The 24,847-nt window shown below is 47.5% G+C and overlaps 1 protein-coding gene across 5 annotated transcripts in view; it reads left to right on the top strand.

Moving 5' to 3' along the window:
• The window catches only part of LOC125623357 (alpha-2-macroglobulin-like protein 1), a 39,848-nt gene continuing 15,001 nt past the window's right edge, over nucleotides 1-24,847 (top strand). For 2 of the 5 annotated variants that reach the window (XM_075120446.1, XM_048822554.2), the window contains exons 1-20: nucleotides 4-954; nucleotides 1,590-1,773; nucleotides 2,757-2,919; nucleotides 4,006-4,058; nucleotides 4,846-4,866; nucleotides 5,396-5,555; nucleotides 6,422-6,506; nucleotides 7,648-7,762; nucleotides 8,642-8,756; nucleotides 9,266-9,375; nucleotides 9,928-10,095; nucleotides 10,577-10,807; nucleotides 11,429-11,492; nucleotides 11,930-12,075; nucleotides 13,946-14,095; nucleotides 14,763-14,879; nucleotides 15,608-15,746; nucleotides 19,798-19,921; nucleotides 24,192-24,417; nucleotides 24,563-24,689. In XM_075120446.1, coding sequence (XP_074976547.1) covers nucleotides 896-954; nucleotides 1,590-1,773; nucleotides 2,757-2,919; nucleotides 4,006-4,058; nucleotides 4,846-4,866; nucleotides 5,396-5,555; nucleotides 6,422-6,506; nucleotides 7,648-7,762; nucleotides 8,642-8,756; nucleotides 9,266-9,375; nucleotides 9,928-10,095; nucleotides 10,577-10,807; nucleotides 11,429-11,492; nucleotides 11,930-12,075; nucleotides 13,946-14,095; nucleotides 14,763-14,879; nucleotides 15,608-15,746; nucleotides 19,798-19,921; nucleotides 24,192-24,417; nucleotides 24,563-24,689 — 2,557 coding nt within the window. In that variant the 5' untranslated portion in view covers nucleotides 4-895. Of the gene's footprint in view, nucleotides 955-1,589; nucleotides 1,774-2,756; nucleotides 2,920-4,005; nucleotides 4,059-4,845; nucleotides 4,867-5,395; nucleotides 5,556-6,421; nucleotides 6,507-7,647; nucleotides 7,763-8,641; nucleotides 8,757-9,265; nucleotides 9,376-9,927; nucleotides 10,096-10,576; nucleotides 10,808-11,428; nucleotides 11,493-11,929; nucleotides 12,076-13,945; nucleotides 14,096-14,762; nucleotides 14,880-15,607; nucleotides 15,747-19,797; nucleotides 19,922-24,191; nucleotides 24,418-24,562; nucleotides 24,690-24,847 lie in introns of all 5 variants that reach the window. The other 3 variants (XR_012665249.1, XM_075120449.1, XM_075120451.1) reach the window with 3 other exon arrangements.

Raw genomic sequence — 24,847 nt, 5'->3', positions numbered from 1 at the left:
CTGAGCGCAGACCTTCATCCCAGGCATTGCAAACAATTGGCACAACCGATGCTGGCTCTGCTGTTGTGCGCGGACTCCAGGTGCTGCACAGGTCCTGCAGGCTTAAGGCACTGCTTTGCTACAATGCTTTTTTGTTGACGGGGGGACCTACAGCTAAGAAGGTTGTTTGTTCTTTTTGACCCACTCAACCACTGGCTTCTCTACTGAGCCTGTCAACAAGGGAGCAAGGCAGAGCTGCTTGTGATGCTGGCTCTCCTTTGGGACACTAGGATATGGACTGAGACTTGCTGTATCATTTCACAGAGCCCACTGACAAGCTGTCCGCTGGGAACAACTTCCAGCTGCTACAGTTCTGAGTCCAAAGGGACCCCAAGAATGCCTAGGGGAAGGACTCTCCATATCTCATATCCAGATCCCCCTGCCTGATTTGCATGACTTAATTGCCGCCTTTGCTCCAAGGAGGAGCCGTCCCAGGAGGCAATACAATGGGCAATTCGTTTCCAGCCAGAACAAAGGATTACAGGTGACAGGTGATCAGGACCAGGCCCGGGTCACTGAGCAGCAACGTTCAAGCTGTTTATCCAGGAAAAGCCAGTTTGGTCGAACGTCTGTACGGGGACTTTGGAGGGGGCCACCATGTACTGATTGGTGGACAGAATACAGGAGGCTGTCATTGGCTAAGGGATATTCTGTACAATACACCCCCCTTGCTACTGAGGAGTATAATCGCGGGAAGGAGTCCGAGGGAGAGAAGGGGGGGGAAGACAAAGCCCCCTCCCATCACTTTGCTCAGGCAGCCCCCCAAAGGAAATTATCCAGCAGCAGCTTCAGAGACCTTGGAGGAAGAGGAATATTTCAGCCCCTGCTTCCCACACACTGTGAGTCTCCTGGGAGGATGTGGACAGCCGTCGCCCTGAGCTGCTTGCTGCACTTCACGGCCACTTCACCCATACTGTGAGTGATGCCAAAACTCCATTTCAATCCCAGTCATCAGGGGAACGACTTAAACAGATGGACCATTTTCCCATCTAGTCTGCTCCCCCGCCTCCTGCCACAGCAGGTCAGACCAACGGGCCATTGAGTCTGGGATCCCACTTTCCAGACTAGATCAGATCATTCGTCCTTCAGGTCACACATCCCGCCTCCTGCACTCCAAGAGCAAACCACTGGCCCATGGAGTCTGGCATCCTGCCCTTGTCACACTAGGGCACATCATTGGGCCAGCTAGACTGCAGCCATCGGAGGCTACAGGTATCTGGAGGGTGTAAACTCCAAGGAGGGAGAGGAGTTGTTTAGGGGAACGCAAGAAAAGGAAGAGAGGAGTAAAGATAAAAATCCGAACATGGAGATATCTCCAACCTGAATCAGCAGGAGACATTTCCTATGAGTGAGGGGTCAACTAATCCCCGCTGTGGGATCCCCATTGCTTTTGACATTTACCCTATGTCAAAGCACAGCCTTGAAAGGGACTATCCTGCCTGGGGCTGCTGGGCAGCATGTGTGTCTAGGGGTGTGTGTATAGGGGTGCCCGTTCCTCTCGCTGAGTCCTCACTCTAATTCACTGCTGTGCTATTTCCTCCCTGCTGCAGACATTACATGGTGGTGATCCCTGCAGACCTCCACTACCCGTCATCCCAGGCTGCCTGTGTGCATATCAACTATAATGCGGGGAAGCTCTATGTGACCCTGCTGCTGGAGCACTCTGGGGGACAGGATGTCTTGTTGCGAAAAGAGATCACGAAGGAGAAGACCTTTGGGTGTCGCAAGTTCCAGGTGAGACTCCCTCTGCTGATGCTTTTACTCCTCCTCCTTTTCCCTCTCTTCAAAGACCTTAGCACAGGGAAAGGTATTGGTTTGGCAGCCCCTTGTGGCTGTACCCTGTAGTTATCCCCAGATCAAGTACAAGGTGGATACGTTTCCCACACTCACCACGGCCACTACAGTTCCTCCAACTTGCCCTGGAAGGACCCACTGCAGCAGAAGCAGGAGAGGTCTGTCTCCAGGCTCCCATTCCGTCCCTGGCCTCTTTCCTGAGAGAACTAATGAGGAGGCCAGTTCATGCCAAGGGTGATGGTGCTTTGTGTGATGTGGGGACTGAGACCCAGCTGTCCAGTTCACACACAGGCTACTGACAGCAGCCAGAGGAGAATGTGTGTGCATGTTATTTATAAGCTGCATTGTCACGGCTGATTCCCAGGAGGAGAGAAACTTCACTGAGATCTAGAGTGAGGGGGATTTGCCCAGGTAGTGACCCTTCCAGTACAAAAGAGCTAGGATTTAGCTGTGGTTTCTTTATTGAGGCTGCTGGACACAGGCAGACCCTCTGTCTCTCTGGTTCTCCCACTGATTGACATGGCCTGGGCTGCCTGCTGGCACCACACTAAAGACCTAGCTTCATGGAAGTAGCTGCTGATTACACTGAAGCCCTCTCTCTCCCCTATGCTTCCTTGCTAACTTCTCCCACCTTTGTCTTCTCGGGGCCTTTGCCCACCCTCACCCCTATGTGCCAGGGCTCAGAGGCATCACTTGCCTCCTTTTCTCTGCTATTGCAGTTTCCTGGCCAGAAAAGAAATGGATGAAGCCCATGCCTGGTGGTTCCTAGCTGAATCTGGATCTGAGGAGCTGAGACTTTTCAGTACATGCCACTGGGTGGTGGTGGTGGGGGGGTTCTGCTGTTCTCCTTTCCCCTCCCCTGCTCCTGGCCAGGACCCCAGGGAGTTAAGCTGGGGCTGCTCACCGTCTCTCTTCCTATCCAGGTTGTGCTTCCAGCTAACAGCACCGAGGAGGTTGCCAGCATCAAACTGTTCATCACTGGCCGCAGGATCGATGTTCATGAGGAGAAGAAGGTTCTGATCCGCAGAGTCAACAGCGGCACCTTCATTCAGACAGACAAGCCCATTTACAAACCAGGACAGACAGGTGAGAGCTCCTGCTAGGAGCAGGCAGTGCCCATATGTGTGGGTGTCCACTCACATAAACTTTCCCCTGTACGCGGCCTGGGGCAGATCCTCTTGGGAAGCGGGGTTTGGCTGGTTTTCCAACACTGTTCCACCCTTTCCTCTAACCTGGTGGCCATTTCAGCCTTTGGCATAAGTTCAAATTGCCTCTAGGTTGTTTTCACTCTTGCTGACTTGAACACCCCAGTCAGCCCAGAGTGCAATCCAGAGCAGAGAGGGACTGTGTCCTGTACCCTGCTCTGCCTCTGTAGCTCTCAACAAACAAGTTGTTAGTTTTCAGACGATACCTCCCAAGGCATATCTTGTACAAAGGTTATTACAATGGTGCATAGGGTGTGAATACAGTGGTGCATTCCCTCACAAAGGGCCATTCCACGAGTCTAGGAACACCAGAGCACAATGTGCTCTAGGCCTTTTTGCAGCCTCAGCCTATTCCCAATGTGCCACTACACCACCAGTCACAGCAACTTGACCCGACCCATGGATTCCCCTACCATAGCTGCCCTATGTACAGCCTCGTTTATGTGTGAGCCTCATTGCCCTCTATTTTGGATGGAGTGCAAACTGCTCAGCAGTATGTCATAGGCCCTATACTGGTAGCAGTCAATGGAGATTCTCCTTTAGCTCAAGTGGACTGATCCAGGGCTCTTGGAGCAGGAGGATCTGAGTTATATCCCTGCTGCTGCTGCTGTGAAGTTCTGAATGGCCACAGTGTGTAGCATTGTGATGAGTGTGAAACTCCAGGAGGCCACACATCAAGTATCTGTAGGTGAACGTGCTGGGAATGTACATGTGAATGTTTGTGTGTGTGCTGGTGTCATAATCAATACTACTCACAAATGTATACCCTGTGTGTGTACAAGGTAGGGACATAGGTGAATAAGGACTGGAACAGCACGGGGGCTGCAGGGCAGGATTGATAAGCACTGGCAGAGCTGCATGGGGAGCCCAGGACAGGAATAGCAGGGGGGCTGCAGGACAGGTCTGAGGTAAATAGCTGATAGGTCTCCATTTTCTAAATTGTCTCCATTTTCTTTTCCCCTCTCAGTGAAATTTAGAATCGTGACCCTGAATGAGGATTTCATTCCACTCAATGACACGGTGAGACACATATGAGAGGATGTGAAGGAGTCTCCTGTTTCAGATCCCTTTTGTCTTAGTCTCCCCCCATCCTTGTCCAAGTTCTGTCACTTCTTTAGCTCCCAAATACATACATGGGCTTTGTTTGTCAAGTGTCTGAAGAAGAGTAACACCCAGAATAATAACTGGTAACTCAGTGTTGAAGGCAGATGGGAATGGTATCCAATTGCTGAGCATGGAGCCCTGCTCATGTCAGCAAAATGGGCACCCAACACAGAAATTTTGTAAATGCCGATTCCTTATTCCTTATTCCTATCAGCTCCTTCTGCTGTTCATGTGCAGCCTCCACTCTAGGGATGGCGCAGGAAAACCGGTTTGTTAGGAGTGCACCACTTCCTCCTCTTGGATGTACAGTGGGGATTGGATTGTTTGTAGTGAGGGCTCCCTCAGGCAAGAATTTACCTGGGACTCTTCTAAGGGATGGCCATTCCATAGCAGAGTCTGAGCTAGTGTCAGACAGGAAGGGGTTTCCCTTAGGTGGGGACTATTGGAGAATAATCTATTTGCAAATGTGGGGTGATTACCAACCTGGCTTTTACACTCTTCCTCTCGCCAGGCCTCAGTGTAATGGGCTGTGCCACCATTTCTCTGGTGATCCTTATGCAATTAGTATTGTTTGTCAGGGATCTGAGCTCCCAGGTCATTGATCAAACTGCTCTCCTTGAGAAGCTTTGTGTTTCTAATGCATTGTTTACACTGATGAGAGTGCTTTTCTCTCTTCTAATGTTGCTGCCTCTTTTTTCCGCAGTATCCGTTGGTGTTTCTTCAGGTGAGTGTCACACACACAAAAAATGGTATTTTTTGGTGCAGGTTGCAATAATTTGTTTACATTCTTGACTGTGTAGATGCCTATGTTTTGAATTTTACAAGTTAATGGTTCTAGAAATTAGATGTCTTCAGGGCTTCCCTCTGTGTTCTAGAGACTTTGAACCAAGTTCTGCTCTGTTACATCAGTGCAAATCTGAGTTACTTGAGATTTACACCACTATGAATGGGAATTCACTTTGGACCTTTATAATTACAGTTTAGAATTTTAAGAGATCTTTTCTCTAGATCAGAGCATCACTGGTCTTAGAAGCTACAACTATGTAGTCTTCAGGATTTCTAGAATATCTAGGCCATATGAAGCCCAAGAGACAAATTATTTTAGAAGCTTTAGAACTTGGGTTCTAGAGCTAAGGCCAGTTTAGAACCTGTTAGGTAATATCGTCTAGAACCCTTGAAATAGCTGGATGTTGTGGATTCTGGATCATTTAGATGCTGGAGCAATTAATTATGCCTCTCTGCTGCGGGTGCAGGACCCTAACAATAACCGGATTGGCCAATGGCTGGATGTGGCTCCACAGGAAGGCATTGCAGATCTGTATTTCCAGTTAGCTGCTGAGCCCCCACTGGGGATGTACATCATCAGCGTTGCCAACGAGAAAGCACACAGCAGCTTCTCCGTGGAGGAGTACGGTATGCCTGGGGAGAAAGACAGCTCTAGGGCAGGGGGAATTTTATCTGTGGGAAACAGATCCCACCTGGGGAGAGGTACGGCATCTTGGTATGAGAAATCTCCTGTGGATGGATGGGGGAGTGCTTCCTAGGAGGGAAGGTCACCTCTGACAAGGAAGGGAATCAAATCTGGTCTGATCTGAGAAGATGTCCCTGGATATTGCTAAGGAAGGAGATGATTCTCTGACCCCCCCCCCCTGTTTAGTGTGGACAAAGAGAGCTGTGTGTACACACCAGTCTGGTTAGGTACAGACTGCAGAGGCTATGACAGGACAATAGCAGCACTGAGCTTTCTGTCACAGCTGGCTGATCCCCAAAGCTGACTGTACCAATGATGTTAGGGGTTGATTTTCAAAAGAGCCCAAGTGACACAAGAGAACGGTGACTTTCAGTAGGACATATGCTCCTAACTCATGTGAGTGCACTGGTTATTTCTAAGGACAAAGCTGAATTTGTATACTCGCCTTCCGAAAACTGCTGGAGAAAGGGTTCATAGCTCAGTGTTTTCTGTCTGATTTCTCTACAGAGGGGCAACAGGAGCACATTGATAGCTATGGCAGCCTCTTTCCCTCTCCACTCATTACAAACAGCTGTCATAAGGTGAGGGACATTAACAGACAAATTCACTGTTGTTTGGGCCCCTACAGAGCCACAGGTCCAACACCAAGGGGGAGAATTAGGCAGGAGTGGAACTATACCTACATTTCATAAAAGAAAAAAATGGGACCCCCAATGCTACCACAGTTCAGCCCATGTTCATTCTCATCATGGCCGGCTCCTCGCCAGGGTGTAACTTCCCTCCATTCTCTCTGGTTCTTTCCTTCCAGTGCTGCCAAAATTTGAAGTGGTTTTTGAGGAGCCAACTCAGATTTATGCTTTGGATAAAACCTTCCTGCTCCGCATGTGTGGCAGGTGAGGTGGCTGATCGGGGGGGAGGGAGCTGCTAGTAAACTCCAGCCTGGGATGAGCAATCCCCCCCTCTATTAGGGGAACCTCAAAGGGAGAATGTAACTGAGTGACTGTGTCTCCGTTATATTACGCCAAGTTCATTCCTGGCAGCCCTTTGACATCTTTAAATAGCTAGAAAAATCACCCTAATTATTAATTGTCTCCCATTGCTCTAGCTCCTTTCATCCTAAAGGATCTCAGAGCTCTTGACAGAGTGCATATGCAGAGACCATCCAACCACTGAAATATAGTCATTTCTGGGGTGGAGCACAGCAGATATTCTATGCTAGTCACACTACAGAACAAGACAATGAGAGGGGAAAGGAAGAAAAATTTCACCAGATGATACTGGAGGGGAAATTCTAGGGAGGCAGAATGGGATGGCTCCAGATGGAATTTGGCCAGGACATGGGGATTACATATTGACGAAGAAGAGCAGCCCCTCACTGAGTCAGCCTCATCAGAGCCTGCAGTATCACGCCTCTACTATCTCTCAGGGCACTGGAGTTAGTACAGACTCAAAGGGTAGCGCGTCTCCGCTGAACATCACTTATACCCCTTCACTCCTTGCAGCACAGGCTCCCTAAGCACAATGTGCTCAGATACCACAGTGATGGGTACAGGGTAAGAGCTTACACAGATAGATAAAGAGAGAGGTGCTGGGGCATTGACTCAGATGGAAGAGTCTTAGAAGACATAACAAAACCAGCAGCCCCTAGGTTTGGCTTGGAGGTCTTCCATCCAAGAACTGACCAGGCCAGCCCTGCTTAGTGGCTGAGATTGGACAAGATCATGGTTCTCGTTGCTTGTACAGCTGCAGCTACCTTGGTACACTTCATACACTGTGAATATCCATGAAATAAATGAGATCTGGAGGTACACTAAAGCACGCCCACCCAGATTCCTCTATATTGAACATGAGCTCACGAAAGCTCATGCTCAAATAAATTGGTTAGTCTCTAAGGTGCCACAAGTACTCCTTTTCTTTTTGCGAATACAGACTAACACGGCTGTTACTCTGTAACCAGATTCCTCTGTTTTCTTTGTGTGTGTGTGTGAATACCCTTTCCATGTGTTCCCCCACCCCCTGCACTTTCTCACATAGATACACCTATGGGAAAGGCGTGCAGGGGAAGATCCAGGTGAGCCTGTGCCAGAAGAGTTGGTGGTATTTCTACAGTACCCAGCGACCTCCTCTCTGTCAACACTACAACAACCAGGTGAGTCACTTAACAAGAGCTGAGCCCCACAGGGTAACACTCCTGTGAAGCAGGAGCTGCAATGCCAGCCGAGGTGGGCCAAGGGGAAGGAGACACAATGCAAGACATGTTATTTTAATTGATTTCACGCCATGTCTAAAACCTGTTTTTGTTCCCTGGCCCCATAACCAGCTGCCATTGCCTCTATTGTTCTTGTTAATAATCTTGGCAGTTGTCCCTTATTTGGTAGTTCGTCCCTTGCCTGGTCTCTTTTTTAACCTTGCCTGTTTTATATGATTTTTCCCACTGAACCATTTCAGATTTAACGTAACACATATTAAAGTCAGAAAGCCCGAGAAGCCTTTTAACAGGGGCAACAGAGTAGACTCCTCTTCAGAGAGGCCTTTCCACCACAAAAATGACAACCTCAGCATTGACGCCCCTTTCCTCCCCAAAACCACCAACCAACCACCTCTCTCTCTCTCTCTCCCCCCCTCATTGTCTTGCTCTCTTTGGTGCTGAGATCCACCCACTGCTGACACCATGTCGTGTTGTGTGGTGGTGCAGACAGAAGCCAAAGGCTCAGCACTATGTGCATACAATGGTGTTTAGTGAGACTTACCTCATTGACTCTTGAAGCGTATCTACACAGCCTCGGGGTGGGGGGTGCTTCGCAGTGTGGCTAGACTGACACATGCTAGTTCTGTTGATCTAGGTCCCTAAAAGTAGCAGTGTGGCTGCAGCCATGCGGCTATGGTTAGCGCACTAGCTTGAGTAGGTTGAGCTCCCTAGGAGCAGGGGTTCTGTTCTGACAGAGAGGTAGCTCATTCCGTGACATCTGTCCCTCCTGCAGTGCTGTGCTGTCCCAGCACCAATCACCTTGCTCTCTCTTGTTTTCAGACTGATAAGATGGGTTGCTTCTCCACGTCTGTGTATCTTTCTGTCTTCAACCAGATCTCCTCTGATTACCGCAGCAACATAGATACAGTGGTCACATTGGTAGAGGATGGCACAGGTAACCTCAGAAGTCTCTCTGAGGGTATAGGAAAGGCACTTGAATAAACATGCACCAGTATTATCTGGGACATCAGAGACTGTCAGCCCTGTTCTTAGTCCATTGGGAGCATTGAGATACAGGCTCACAGGAGGTTCTGGAACTGGCCCTTCTTGGCGCCCATAGGGGGTTCTGTGCTCCAGTGCTCACTGGTTAGGCACCGGAGCTAACCCGTTATGGGTATAACATAAGGCATGTTGCTCTGTGGGTCCATAGGGGTGGTGTGGTCTGGTCTGGTCTGGTGTCATGATGGGTCACTGACAGTTCTCCTATAGACATCTGTAATTAGGTGGGGAGACCAGATAGCCAGGGTCCTGTGAGCACTATCTCCCTGGGGGTATCAAGTGTGTGCAGCCTAATACATGTTTGTCTCACCAAATGGCCTGCTCTCTAGTTGAATTGCCCAATGGGATGGTTCTTTGTTCCCTGCCTCTCTCTCTCCCATCTCTTCTCCTGTCCCTTTCACTCAGAGGTGCAGGTCAATGCCTCCCGCAGCTTCTTCATCTCCAGGACAGCTGGGACGGCCACGTTTGAGGAGGTTAATCCTTATTACTACACTGGCGAGATCTACACAGGGAAGGTAACTCTTAGCTAAACCCTCCAGAGAGTACAGCGGAAATAATGTGCTCCTAACTGTATCCTCAGCTGTGTCTCCTTGCCCTGCTTTGTCCCCAGCACAAGCTCTGGGATGCCACAGAGACTGAGTAATTCCCAGCCAAAACACTTGGTTCAGGTGGGGTTAAAACTGAGGTACAAATCAGTGACTCGGTAAAAAATACAAACCCCATACAGGAATGTCAATTGCTTAAAAAAAAAAAAAAAAAAAAAAGCCCCAAGGACTAAAAATCCAGGGGATTCAGAGTTAGACCTCAAGGACACCCCAAACATTTGAAAGTATAGAATTCTGTAGGCCAGGCTCCCAAGTAACCCTCTGCTGGGTCTGTGTGCTGCCTCTTCATATGGCAATAAAGGAGACGATGACTCTTAAGAGCAGTGCTGGTAATGCTGATGGCGACTGGGGTGTTCTCTCTGCCCGGGGAGATACTGACGGCGAGTTGGGTGAGATGGAGCTGGAGATTCCATACGTTGATGAAACTGCTTTGTGTTCCTCTCTTCCCCATGTGATTCTCAGATTAAAATCGTCGATCACCAAGGCAAAGCAATGAATAACACACCAGTTTACCTTATACTAAGCTACACCAGGCTGCGGTTTAACAAGACATACATCACAGATGACTCTGGAAGAGCTTCCTTTGAGCTAAACACGAATGCTTGGAATGGTGCCTCGGTCTCTTTGGAGGTAAGTGAGGAAGACTCCATCTCATGATTTGTGAAAGTCAGGGACTAATACCACTTTCCAGAACCAGGTTAGTGCTCTGCAGGCATCTCCCCCCCACCCCCACCAGTTCTAATGAAGAACCATATTTCAGACTTGCATCACCTCTGGATATTCCAGTTCTTGGCTTCCCACCAAACAGCTCCTTTGATGTACGTTATTCCTAAACTGTGGATCCAAGTTATGCTAGCCCTGGGCTCCTCACATAACTGCTGGCATTCCTCAATGACCTGCTGCCGTTCCAATCATGAGCTTCTCATACCAGCCTAGGTATGTGCAAGCAAGTTAGTATGTAGTGTAGCTCCTTTCAATCCAGTGGATTTACACCGGGGATGAATTTGGCCTAGGATCTCTAAGTCATGTCTAGGATCTTGACCCCCCTAGTTCCAGAATCTCTCTCATCTGATGTACTCACCCAGAGAGTTCACTGTTTATTTTCTAACAGGGGAGATTCCTGCTTCAGGACCCAGTATATGTGCCAGGGACAGTCAATGTGTATTACCAGAATGCCTACCACTTCATACAGCCATTGTACACCACCACCAAGAGCTTCCTCAGGATCGTACGTGTTCCAGGAACACTGCCCTGTGGCAAAAATGAGAGGGTGCAGGTGGACTTCAGAATTTACCAGAAAGACTTGAGTTATGGTCCCAAGAGTGTGGATTTTTCCTATTATGTGAGTCGCTAGGGAAATGTAAGGGGGTGATGGTGATGGGTTAAAAATGCTGGATCAGAAACCTCGAGCGACTCAAGCCCTGGTTGCACAGAACAGAGAATGTGCACACACACCTCTGCCTCCCTGCTAGTGTTCCTCAGCTCTGCATTTGAGAAACCACCTTTACGGAGGGGAGAGGGAAGTTCAACATCCATGGCCCAAACAGTCCTTGGTCTCTAAACTAAGATGTCCAGTGTAGTGGCCATTTATTTATTGTTTCCCTCTATTTAATGTGGCAACTGTGCCATTAGGAACAGGGCCACTTAAATAATTTCAATAATGAAGTCCATTGATCAGCTGTCAAATGGGCAGGACTTTCACTCACTACTGACCCTGGACTAGATCAGAACTGGTGCCTGACAGGTAAAAGTTTTCATATCCCAGTCTCTTTATCCCCCTAAGTCCTCTGCACCCAGTGGCTCAATTGTAGCTGGTCCCATGGAGGGTGAAAGGCTCTATGTCTCATTCTCCCTAAGTTGCCATCCATGGAGAGTCTGGTCTGCGTAATGATGTCAAGCTATTGACCGTATTTCTGGCATTTCCTAGCCCTTCTCTTATGCCTCTTTCTCTCTTCTCCCTTAGGTCATTGGGAAAGTGGGGATTGTCCTTTCAGGTCAGAAGACTTTCTTGGTTGGGTCATCAAAGAGTAAGTGCAGGCAACTCTTCTACATCGTGATCATTCTGTGCTGTGCTGTGTCCCCACAAGCTCTGCTCCATGATGTAAGCCATGTAGGGTAACTTTAGGAATCTCACTCCTTGCAAGGCTGACATCTGCTAACATCCAACGAGCTGAAGCTCTCAGCCCCCTCAGGCGGTGGTTAGAGACAGGGAGATCCTCTGGCTGATCTATAATGGCAGGTCAGAGCTTGAGGAGTCCACGAGGACACTGATTGTTTCATGGGCTTCTCTGGAAATGTCCTTGGTTCTGAGTGACCCGATTCCATGCGACAAAGGCAGGGAGAAAGGGAGCAAAATGGCAGAGGAAGAGTGATGGCAAAAAGGGAAGATCTTGGTACATTTGGTAGTGGAAACATACCCTTCTTTTCCTCTTTCTTTCTCTCCAATCCCTCCTCCCCCATCCAGTGATGACGGGCACTTTCTTCATTCCTCTGGTCTTCACCTCCGACTACGCCCCAGCTCCTACCATTGTAGTTTATGTCATCTTCCCCACTGGAGGAATCATAGCTGATAGTGCCCCCTTCAGGGTCTCCATGTGCTTCAAAAATGAGGTAGGACTCATGGCTGAGAGCTCTGGGTTCATGGGTGTGTGCATCTGGGGAAGGAATGCAATAAGGTTATGAGGGTGTGAGGAGTAGATAAATATGGGTGGCTGGGTGTAACTGAGTGGCTGGGGTAATGATTCACTGGGAATATAGGGACCTGTATTTCAATGTATGGTTTTGGGTGAGGCACTTAGGGGAAGGGTAGCTGAAGAAGAGGGTTTTACCCTCTGCTCGGAAAGGTCTGAGATCAATGAACATTCTAGTGACTTCTGGAATCAAGTTCCTCAACCACAAGTTGAGAGAGCCCTGTGTCCTGCACACACAAGTCTCACTCCTGAGGACTGACAGCTCCATTATTCCACAGGAGCCTAGCTGTCATGGGGAACTATGATCAGGCAAGGTGAGCAAGTGCTTTAGGACAGTGATTCTCAACCAGAGGTACTTAGATTCATAGATTCATAGATATTTAGGCCAGAAGGGACCATTATGATCATCTAGTCTGACCTCCTGCACAATGCAGGCCACAGAATTTCACCCACCACTCCTAAAAAAGACCTCACACCTATATCTGTGCTATTGAAGTCCTCAAATTGTAGTTTGAAGACCTCAAGGAGCAGAGAATCCTCCAGCAAGAGACCCGTGCCCCATGCTACAGAGGAAGGCGAAAAACCTCCAGGGCCTTCCAATCTGCCCTGGAGGAAAATTCCTTCCCGACCCCAAATATGGCGATCAGCTAAACCCTGAGCATATGGGCAAGATTCATCAGCCAGATACTACAGAAAATTCTTTCCTGGGTAACTTGGATCTTACCCCATCTAAAAACCCATCACAGGCCATTGGGCCTATTTTCCATGAACATTTAATTACCAAAACCATGTTTTGTACCCACCGGGGGCATGCAGAGGTCTTCCAGGGGTTACATCGACTCATCTAGATATTTGCCTAGTTTTACAGCAGGCTACGTGAAAAGTCTGTCTTGAAGTCTTTAAACCACGATTTGAGGACTTCAATAGCTCAGACATAGGTGAGAGGTTTTTTGCAGGAGTGGTGGGTGAAATTCTGTGGCCTGCGTTGTGCAGGAGATCAGACTAGATGATCATAATGGTCCCTTCTGACCTAAATATCTATGAATCTATGAAAAGCACTAGCGAAGTCAGTACAAACTAAAATTTCATACAGACAATGATTAGTTTATACTGCTCTATGTACTATACACTGAAATATAAGTACAATATTTATATTCCAATTGATTTAATTTATAATTATATGATAAAAATTAGAAAGTAAGCATTTTTTCAGTATTAGTGTGCTGTAACACTTCTGTATTTTTATGTCTGATTTTGTAAGCAAGTAGTTTTTAAATAAGGTGAAACTTAGGGGTACGCAAGACAAATCAGACCCCTGAAAGGGGTACAGTAGTCTGGAAATGTCGAGAGCCACTGCTTTAGGAAACCTGGGATAGTCTCATGGAGGGTTTGAAGAGAAGGACTGAGTCATTTGAATCTGACCTGGTATTTAGAGATGAGATTGTGTGTTGAGAAGAGCACTGGATTGATGTTCTCTCAGAAGACTGTGCTGCTGTGTTCTGCTCTTTAGGTGTCTCTAGTTGCATGTTTCCCCTACTCTCCAATTGTCCTTACTCCTCAGTTGTCCTTCCCTTCAGAGTCCCATCTCATGGGTCATCTGCTCTCATAGCTGCTTCATTCTCTCCTGAAGCAACTGGCTACCCTGAGGTGAATCCTAGGGGACTACCTTCACCTGGATTATGTGGGGCTCCTCTGTGCTCTAGTGACTTTGCAGGCTGATCAGCAGAGGGGACTCTCTCTCTGCCTTTCTCCCCTCCCCTCTCATGTTCTTTCCCCTTGTGCCCTTCAAGGTGAAGATAGGGTTCTCAGAGGATGAGGCCCTCCCTGGATCTGAGGTCAGTCTCCGGCTGCAGGCAGCTCCCAGATCCCTGTGCGCTGTCCGAGCTGTGGATCAGAGTGTCCTACTGATGAGGCCAGAGAGAGAACTGAGCAACTCCATGGTAAATTACTCTGTCAGTCTGTCTGTGTGAAAGGAAGAGCAAGTGAGCGAGAGAGAATAAGACGACTACATTGCATCTATACAGTGCTGTCCTTCCAAGGCACTCAGAGTGCTCCACGAAGGGAAATAGTAGCATTATCCCTGCTGTGCAGACGGGGAATGTGCCGCACAGGCAGGGGAAGTGACTTTCTCAAGGTCACAGAGTCATCATCAATCCCAAAGGGACAGACGGAATGCCACCGGGATCCATTTTTTGCTAGGCCCTTAAGGTGGTCTGTCTGGATATTCAGTCGTTGATCTTAATAAGCCACCAATGCTTTTGACGATTACATGATCGCCAGCCATGTAGCAGCATTCTTTGGTAAACAAACTTCATAATTCATTGGTCTGCACACAGTGCACATTACTAAATCCAGGATTAGTTCCTGTCTCCCAGCCTCATGCTCAGTACACCAGACCATGTTGCCTCTCCAGGAAGAAAATAGGAGAAATGGAGAAGCATGACTGAGAGCCTGTTTGGAGAGTCTATCTCATAGGTTGGGTCTAAGCTTTCCATACTTGATAGCATGGAACAACCATTCAGACAGATCTCTGGTGTGTTAGGAAAGGTGTATGTTGGTTCATCTTTCCACTGACTGGTATTTTTTTCTCTTTCTTGATTTTCCCAGATCTATGGGCTGTTCCCCCATATTTTTCGTGGTGGATACCCTTACCAAGTGTCTGAAGATGACTTCTTATGCTGGTCTCGCGAACCTCACCAGCCTGACGTGTTTATGGTGTTCAGAGTAATGATCTTTGATTCTTCCTCATTGGCTAGGTGGAGCAGGGTCTCTGACATTATAGGTTATTAGGAAACAGCTCTAGTAATCATTGATATTCCGTTGATTAGCTGGATGAGTCACCTGATATTAGTGACCAATAGGAAATTTAGTTATTGTACATTGATATCCCATTGGTGGCATGGTTCAGGGCTCCAAACATAATCGGTCAGTAGGAAAGAGTTTTACTTAAGGTCTTCATTCTCTATGGGTTAGTGGTTTAGAATGCCTACAATTAGATGGCCAATTCAGCACTGATGCCTCACTGGGCAGTTTGCTGAGGGCATTTGACATTAGTGGTCAACAGGAAACAGTCTTGTTGTGCATTGAGGAACCCGCTTATAAGAGATGTATATGGGAAAGATGCCCAATAGGAACACTGCTGTTTCCACATAGGCCCTATAGACTTTGAAGAAAAATAAACTTGCACTGAGTGAGTCAGGCCTGATAAATCAACTCAAGAGGCTTCATTGTCTCACTGCTGTGGGATATGAGTAATTCCCACTTGAATCAAAGTGAGAGATTCATATCATATAGCAGAGGGAAAACTGGGTCCTTGCTTTATAAGGGAGATGAGCAGCCTGAGGGACAAAGGGCAGCTGATAGAGGGAAAGGGAAGGATGGGTTTCTGATATCTAAATTCTCAGCATTTTCTTTCTTTCTTTCTTTCTTTCTTTCTTTCTTTCTTTCTTCAGGAAATGGGCTTGAAAATCATGTCCAACACCTATATCAAGAAGCCGAGAGAGTGCACAACTACTGTGGCTATGACAACAACAATGGTGACTGAATTGGAGAGCATGGTCTCCGTGCTAACCAGACCTACATTTCTCACAAGTGAGCGCTTGCTAGCTATTCTTTCTGCCTCCTCTTACTTCTCACTGGAGGGCTCAGTCTTATAGCTGAAACCAGCACAGAGTTCAAGGTAAGCAGTCCATGCTGTGATTGCAAGTGATAGAGGAAAACAGAGAGACAAAATGTTGCTTTGCCCTGAACTTGCTTTCTGGGCTGTCTGTGACTGAGGGGTTGATCCCCCCGAAATGTCAGTGAACTGACTGTTGTTTAAGACATGTCTGTCATCTGATTAGCTGACATCCACACTTTGTGTCTCTGAGCCAAATGGAAGACTATCTACTCTGAATATGGTTCTGAGGTTCCTACAGTAATTGAATCTTCTTTAAATAGTGTCCCTATGGCTGCTCCACTTCAGGTATGTGTGTGCCCCACGCACCTTCAATCAGAGATTTTGATAACGGGGTCTGTTTGATCCGTGCAGGCACCTTTCATTATTACCTCGTGCCCTGCCCTGAAGCTATATAGTGCTGAGCAGGCAAACTGCCCTCAGTTCCTTCTCAACCACCTCGGCCTGAGATGGAGCTTTAGTGTGTCCACCCGGAGCATGACTTGGCTAGATGTTGTATCTAGTTTTTAGTTTAGTCTAGTTTATTAGTTAGCAAGTTTAGCTTAGCTTGTTATTTTGAGGATTGTTTCTCCTCTCCCCTCTCTTACGGCAGGCTTGCCTTCCTCACTAGGGCATGCCTGGTTTATGGGGGTTTAAATGCTGCCCCACTTGCTGGGAGACCATCCCAGTTTGTGATGGCTCCTCGAAGTGCATCTGCTGCCTTGAAGAGTCGCACGTACCACAGAACTATAACACCTGTTTAGCCCTCAAATCCAGAGCAAGAAAAAACCAGCAAATCAAGTTGCAGGTTCTTGTGATGAAGCATTCCCTCTGCCCCACTTCAGAGCCCAGTCAGGAGAACCCCACTGTACAATATTCTTCAGGCAGATCTAGCACGTCTTCAGCATTGGCTCAACACTCTCCCAGGAAGGGGAATATCTCTAGAGACCTCTAGAAGTCCCAGAAAAATGAGCTCTGACTCCCTTCTTGAGGAGTCTGCTTCCAAAAGGCCTCACTCTCCCAGTAGCTCGACCACATCAGAAGTTTGATGTCGCAACCCAGTACCGTAGAAGCGAAGAGTTCCTCCTGTACTGGCAGGGCCAGGAAACCCTATAGCTTATCTGAGAGCAAACATGGCTCCAAGAGAGCTTTGGTACCATCCGGAGAAGACAGGTATTCCATACAAAGAAGAATGGTACCATCGGACATAGCTTTACCCTGATGGGTTCATCGGTACCTCACAAAGCTCAGCCTCTGTCTTTGCTGGTGCCCACCTTGGAGTGCACAAAATCCTTGGTACTGTCTAGAGCTAGAGACAGTCAGAGCGCTACATTGGTACTGCCACACCATTCAGTACTGCAAGAATTTAGGTACTCAAAGGACCTATCTATGGCAGATGAACTGGAGTCTACAGAGCTTATGGGCACTGAGCGCCTCTCAGTACTGAGACTTCTGTGGTCTCTGAACCCACATACATCCTCAGTACTATCGGACTCACCACGCTTTTCCATGGGAACTCCTCCACTGGATAAAGAAGAAGATGATGGGGACCTCCCTTCACTATCTTTGATATCAGTCCAGGGCTCTCCTACTTATCCACACGAGAACCCCTTCTCTGATACCTGAAGAGACACAGAGAAATGAATTTTGGGGAAGACATCGTGGCTGTTGGGAACAACTTTGGATTCCACCCCCTCTCCTGCATAGGCCTCTGTGGCCATATTGGGATCCCTGGGGTGCTTACTGCCAACAATTCTCCAGGACCCTGAGCCCCACCCACCAGATGATAGGGAGATACCATCTTCCCCTCCCCAGAACATAGCTCAACAGAAGGAGACATTTGAGGAACAGGAGGCTAGGGCAGACAAAGAGGCTATCCCCCAAACTACCATCTCATCTTCTTCACTTGATGAGGTGGTAATGTCTCCTCCTCCGTCAATGGCTGATGATTTTTGGCAATTCCAGAACTTCATAAAAAGGGTGTCAGGCTCCCTAAAGATACCTCTCAAGGAGGTCAAAGAATTGCAGCACAAGTTGCTCAACATTCTTTGTTCAGCAACTCCAACCAGAGTTGACAGCCCTGTCAATGAAGCCCTTCTCAATCCTACAAAAATGATTTGGCATACTCAAGTGACCATACCACCAACATGCAAAGGGATGATAAAAAATATTATGTGCTCAATAAGGGCTCTCAATTCCTATTCTCCCACTGCCCTCCTAATTCTCTGGTGGTGGACGCAGTGAATGAGCAGGATAAATATCATAATAAGTCAGCCGCGTTTGACAAAGACCAGAAGTGCTTTGGACCTTTTAGGGAGAAATTCCTATTTATCTGCAACCCTAAAATTCCGTATTGTGGATTACCAGGCACTCATGGTGAAATATAATTACATGAACTATACAAAATTAATATCTTTACTTCAGCACTTTCCCTCAGACCAAAGGGAACAGTTTCAAGCCACCATAGGAGTGGCTTGTCTCCAATAAGAGACAAACTTGTTGAAAGTCTCTGGGTAAGGATAAAAGTGTAAAAAAGAAGGGTGATGTCATAATAGGAGTCAACTATAGACCTCTAACCAGGAAGAAGATGTGGATGAAGGTTTTTTTAAACAACTAACAAAATCATCCGAAGCACAGGACTTGGTGGTGATGGGGGACTTCAACTACCAAGATATCTGTTGGGAAAATAATATAGCAGGGCATAGATTATCCAACAAGTTCTTGGAATGTATTAGAGACAATTTTTTATTTCAGAGGTGGAGAAAGCAACTAGGGAAGAGGCTGTTCTAGATTTGATTCTGAGAAGTAGGGAGGAACTGGTTGAGAATTTGAAAGCGGAAGGCAGCTTAGGTAAAAGTGATCAAGAAATGGTAGAATTCATGATTCTAAGGAATGCTAGGAGGGAAAACAGCAGAATAGATAACGTATTTTGAGAGAGCAGACTTAGGAAACTCAGGGAGTTGGTAGGTAAGACCCATGGTAAGCAAGTCTAAGGGGAAAACAGTTTGAGACGGTTGGCAGTTTTTCAAAGAGTCATTATTAGAGCACAAGAGTAAACTATCCCACTGTGTAGGATAGATAGAAAGTAAGGCAAGAGACCACCCTGGCTTAACCAGGAGATCTTCAATGATCTGAAGCTCAAAAAAGAGTCCTACAAAAAGTGGAAACTACATCAAATTATGAAGGATGAATATAAAAAACAACACAAGCATGTGGGGACAAAATAAAAGCCAAAGCATAAAATGAGATTAAACTAGCTAGAGACATAAAGGGTAACAAGAAAACACTCTACAAATACATTAGAAGCAAGAAAAAGACCAAGGACAGGGTAGACCCGTTACTCAACGAGGGGGGAAAAATAACAACAGAAAATGTGGGGGTGGTGGAAGTGCTAAATGCCTTTTTTGTTTCAGTTTTCACCAAAAAGGTGACTAGAAATTGGACATCTAACACAGTGATCACCAGTGAAAATGAGGTAAGATCTGAGGCTAAAATAGGGAAAGAACAAGTTAAAATTACTTGTCTCTAGATCCGATGCAGCAGATGGAAAAGCGGTTCTCTCTTCAGTTCTGGGCTCCATTCCGTGGCTTCCTTCTCCCTGTGGGGATATGACTCAGGAGTCACCTGAAGGGGAGCACTGATTGAGGCACTACTCAAAGAAAGAGGAGAGATGACTCACCCTGTGCAATAAATGTAGTTCTTCGAAACGTGTCCCTGGGGGTGCTCCAATACCTGCCCTCCTGCCCCTCTGCTTTGGAGTTTCCTCTTTGAGACTTTTTGGTAGAGAAGGAAGTGAGGATGGTTCACCTGCGCAGCTCTATATAGCCTTGGTATGGGGCACGAGGTAGTGAACAAACACTGCTAACGAAAATCTCCAGTCGAAGGAACATGAGGCGAACGCACAACCCAAAGTTGAGTCCTAAGGCCGCACCTATCAAAGAACTAGTTACTACGCAGAGTAAGTAACCTCTCTTTTGTAACCTCTAGCATTCCTTGTGAGTCTCACAACAACAGCACCTAGGACCACCATTTCTCCACCTGCACCTCCAGTTGAGGAGAAAGTTCGCAAGTATTTCCCAGAAACCTGGATGTGGGATTTGTTTTCGGTTGGGTAAGTAGAGCAGTGCCATAACCAAAGATCCAGTCGGATTTTAGTGTTTTACAAAAGTGGGGGAAATTGCTGAGTCGCACACCTAAGAAAATGTTCAGATGCATATACTGTAGACCCTTTAACTACCAGACTGACAGAAATAGGGTTTGGTGGCTGAAATTTCAGTCAGTTTTCTTTTGTTAGATGTCCATGATCATAAGAGCTTGAATCCATTCACTGGAGGCTGGTGATGTATGAATGCAGAGAAACAAACCTGTTGTAGCATTATGATGTTTGTTTGGTATAAGAGTACAATATTATACTATCCTACTGCTGAGAGCAGCCTGTTTTAGCCCTCTAGGAACTGTCCTGCATTAGCCCCCACAGATGGACAGGATGAGCAGAGCTATTCTGTCTAACTCCTACAATTCTTTTGTTGTTTTCCTTTGTGTCTCAGTCTGGGTTCTGTTCAGATCACTGAGAAATAGGGCCCAGGTTCTGCTCACCCTGCCTGCTCTGGGGCAGCTGCCTCTAAATCCATCCTGTCCACCCATTGTCCTCATAGAAGACATCCCTGTTATTTACTTAGTCCACATAACATTCTCATTATACACATCTCTGGCAAAAATTGATTCTCTAGGGTCAACTCAACGGGTCTACCCTGTCATAGATTCATAGATATTTAGGTCAGAAGGGACCATTATGATCATCTAGTCTCACCTCCTGCACAACGCAGGCCACAGAATTTCACCCACCACTCCTGCAAAAAACCTCACACCTATATCTGTGCTATTGAAGTCCTCAAATCGTAGTTTAAAGACTTCAAGGACCAGAGAATCCTCCAGCAAGTGACCCGTGCCCCATGCTACAGAGGAAGGCGAAAAACCTCTAGGGCCTCTTCCAATCTGCCCTGGAGGAAAATTCCTTCCCGACCCCAAATATGGCGATCAGCTAAACCCTGAGCATATGGGCAAGATTCATCAGCCAGAAACTACAGAAAATTCTTTCCTGGGTAACTCGGATCCCACCCCATCTAATATCCCATCACAGGCCATTGGGCCTATTTACCATGAATATTTAATTACCAATACCATGTTATCCCATCATACCATCTCCTCCATAAACTTATCAAGTTTAATCTTAAAGCCAGATAGATCTTTTGCCCGCACTGCTTCCCTTGGAAGGCTATTCCAAAACTTCACTCCTCTGATGGTTAGAAACCTTCGTCTAATTTCTAGTCTAAATTTCCTGGTGGCCAGTTTATATCCATTTGTTCTTGTGTCCACATTGGTACTGAGCTTAAATAATTCCTCTCCCTCTCCGGTATTTATCCCTCTGATATATTTATAGAGAGCAATCATATCTCCCCTCAACCTTCTTTTAGTTAGGCTAAACAAGCCAAGCTCTTTGAGTCTCCTTTCATAAGACAGGTTTTCCATTCCTCGGATCATCCTAGTAGCCCTTCTCTGTACCTGTTCCAGTTTGAATTCATCCTTCTTAAACATGGGAAACCAGAACTGCACACAGTATTCCAGGTGAGGTCTCACCAGTGCCTTGTATAAAAGTACTAAAACCTCCTTATCCCTACTGGAAATACCTCTCCTGGTGCATCCCAAGACTGCATTAGCTTTTTTTCACGGCCACATCACATTGGCAGCTCATAGTCATCCTATGATCAACCAATACTCCAAGGTCCTTTTCCTCCTCCGTTACTTCTAATTGATGCGTCGCCAGCTTATAACTAAAATTCTTGTTATTAATCCCTAAATGCATGACCTTACACTTCTCACTATTAAATTTCATCCTATTACTATTACTCCAGTTTACTAGGTCATCCAGATCCTCCTGTAGGATATCCCTGTCCTTCTCTAAATTGGCAATACCTCCCAGCTTTGTATCATCCGCAAACTTTATTAGCAGACTCCCACTTTTTGTGCCAAGGTCAGTAATAAAAAGATTAAATAAGATTGGTCCCAAAACCGATCCTTGAGGAACTCCACTGGTAACCTCCCTCCAGCCTGACAGTTCACCTTTCAGTAGGATCCGTTGTAGTCTCCCCTTTAACCAATTCCTTATCCACCTTTCAATTTTCCTATTGATCCCCATCTTATCCAATTTAACTAATAATTCCCCATGTGGCACGGTATCAAATGCCTTACTAAAATCTAGGTAAATTAGATCCACTGCATTTCCTTTGTCTAAAAAATCTGTTACTTTCTCAAAGAAGGAGATCAGGTTGGTTTGGCACGATCCTTGGTCTTTCTCTTGCTTCTCATTTCCTACTGCTGGAGATGTAAATCTAGTTATCTATTGGCAGGTGATTTTCTCCTCTGTGATGAAGCATAGGGTTATTGTCTTAATAGTCACTGTGATGTCATCCACTAACTCAGCTACACTCATTCAGTGCAGAATCACTACTACTATGTGTTGTAAACTTGGCATAGATTTAGGGCTGCCAACTTTCTAATAGCACAAAACTGAACACCTTAGCCCTGTTCCTTCTCCAGGACCCCACCCACTGCCCCGTCCCTTCTCTGAGGTCCCACCCCTGCTCACTCAATTCCCCCTTCCTCCATGGCTTGCTCTCCCCCACCCTTACTCACTTTCACTGGGCTGGGGCAGGGGGCTGGGGTGTGGGAGAGGGTGAGGTCTTTGGCTGGGGGTGCGGGCTCTGGTGTGGGGTCAGAGATGAGGGGTTTGAGGTGAAGGAGGGGGCTCTGGGTTGGAGTTGAGGGGTTTGGAGCGTGTAGGGGAGGGGCTCAGGGCTGGGGCAGGGGGTTGGTGTGTAGGAGGGGGCTCAGGGCTGGGGTAGTGGGTGTGGGCTCTGGCCGGATGGTGCTTACCTCAGGCGGCTCCGGTGGGCCCCCAATGGGCTAGCACCGATTCTGAGTTCTGACTTGCAGTCTGCTGACACAAATGCTGGCGCACTGCTCCAGTGCTGTGGTGTGCTCCGGCTGGCTGCATGGAGAGGCTCAGCCAGAGCAGGGATTCCTGTGCATGGCCTGAGGGGAGTCCAACACCAGCCTCCAGCGCAGGAAGGCTCAGGCTGGTAAATATCCAGCTGGGAGGGCACAAATGCTTTGCCTCCCCACCCCATGCCTAGTGCTGCTCATGGGCGGTGTCGCTGCGGCTTGCAGTGCTGGGTCTCCGCAGGATCCTCACTGCCAGGGTGGACCGGCCACAAGGGGGCTGTGCAGCACTGGCTGCCTCCCTCCGAGTTCCTCTTCGACACGGTGCTCGCCCTTCATTCTTCGCAGCCAGAAATAGTGGCCTGGCTGGGGCTAGAAGCCATAGGTGGCGGTTCAGCCGGAGGATGAGTGACTGGGTGGCAAGCTGCCTAGGAGCTGGACTTGCTGGCCGCTTCTGGGAGCTGCGCGGAGCCATGGCAGGCAGGGAGCCTGCCTTAGCCCCGCTGCAGTGCTGACAGGAGCCGCCAGGGTCCCTTTTCAACAGGGCATTTGGGTCAAAAACTGGACACCTGGTAACCCTACATAGACTCGACAGGACAGGACAGGCCCCTAACGTGCCCTCACATTTTGACTGTCTTCCTAGCACACAGGAGTGGGAGTCACGAGACTTTGATTCTATTGCTTGGCTCTTCCACTAACTCTCCCTGCCCTTGGGCAAGTCACTTCACCTCTCTGTTCCTCGGTTTCCTCACCTGTGAAGTAGGAGTAATAATAATCACCTATGTTTGTAAAAAGGCTTTTAGATCCACAGGTGGTGAATGCTGTCTGTGAAAAGTGCCAGGCATCATTATTAATGAAATCTCTCTGGCTAGTGGCAGAATCTTGTTCTGTTGCTGTGAGCACCTGAGGCAGGGTACCCTCGCCCTAACTAAAGCCAGTCTGACTCATTAATAATCAGGGGCCAGAATTATTCCTGTCAGAAATTTTAACAGTGAAAGTTCCATCTCGGAGCTCTACAAGGCTGGGTGGGGAATTTAGAGATTCAAAGGTCATCTACAATTGAATCCAAGTTGACTTCAATGGAAGTTGAGGGTATTTAGTATTTTGCAGGATTGGATTATTTACTGATGTGTATAACACAATTGAACAGTGAGTTTTTGAAAATTCTGTCTATGGTATGAGTGAAGAACAGAGATGGGCCCAAGCCACAAAACTGGGGATGTGGGTTTGGATCCAGATTTCAAAGGCCCCATAGTTCAGGTTGTTCTGATTGCAGTCATTGGATTGGGTGCTTTGGGAATAAGGGCTCTATGCCTTCTTGAGACATGAGCAGCTGGTGCCTTCTAGTAAAGGATTTTATTTCTGCATGGTTTTTCTCTCAGTCCCACTGGAAACAGGGATGTCCCAGTCACGGTGCCTGACACCATCACTGAGTGGAAAGCGGGGGCATTCTGCACATCAGAGGTGGGCTTTGGACTTGCCCCAACCACGAGCCTCCTGGCTTTCAAGCCTTTCTTTGTAGAGCCCACACTGCCATACTCTGTGATCCGGGGAGAGACTTTCACCCTGAAAGCTACTGTCTACAACTACCTGCTGCAGTGCATCAAGGTGAGTCCTGCTGGTGGCTCTGTAAGGAGTGAGGGGTCAGGGTGGGTGAGAGGTCACCTTGGTCCCTGACTCACCCTGGGAGCAGGTGGGCATAGCATGTTGCTCATCATCTCCTGGACTGTTTGCACCCACTGCTGTCCCTTAGATCAAAGTGGCCCTGGCTGAGTCCCCAAACTTCCAGTTGGAGCCATGTGAGGGTTGCGTCTACACCAGCTGCTTGTGTGCCAATGAAGCCAGGACATTTCATTGGAGAGTCACAGCTAAACAACTAGGTGAGGAGCATGGCGGGATGAGGGAGAAACAGCCAGGGAGGGGGCAATTGTGCCAATTACTGGACTTCAGTGCAGATTGCACTGGATAGAAGAATGGAGTATGTAGCCTTTTAGCTTTAGGGCATCAGTTGCCACCTAGCCTCAGGTCAGGGGCACTG

Source organism: Caretta caretta, chromosome 1, assembly GCF_965140235.1.
Source record: "Caretta caretta isolate rCarCar2 chromosome 1, rCarCar1.hap1, whole genome shotgun sequence".
NCBI lineage: Eukaryota > Metazoa > Chordata > Testudines > Cheloniidae > Caretta > Caretta caretta.
Note: the sequence above shows the minus strand (reverse complement) of the source record. Positions and strands in the feature narration are given on the sequence as shown.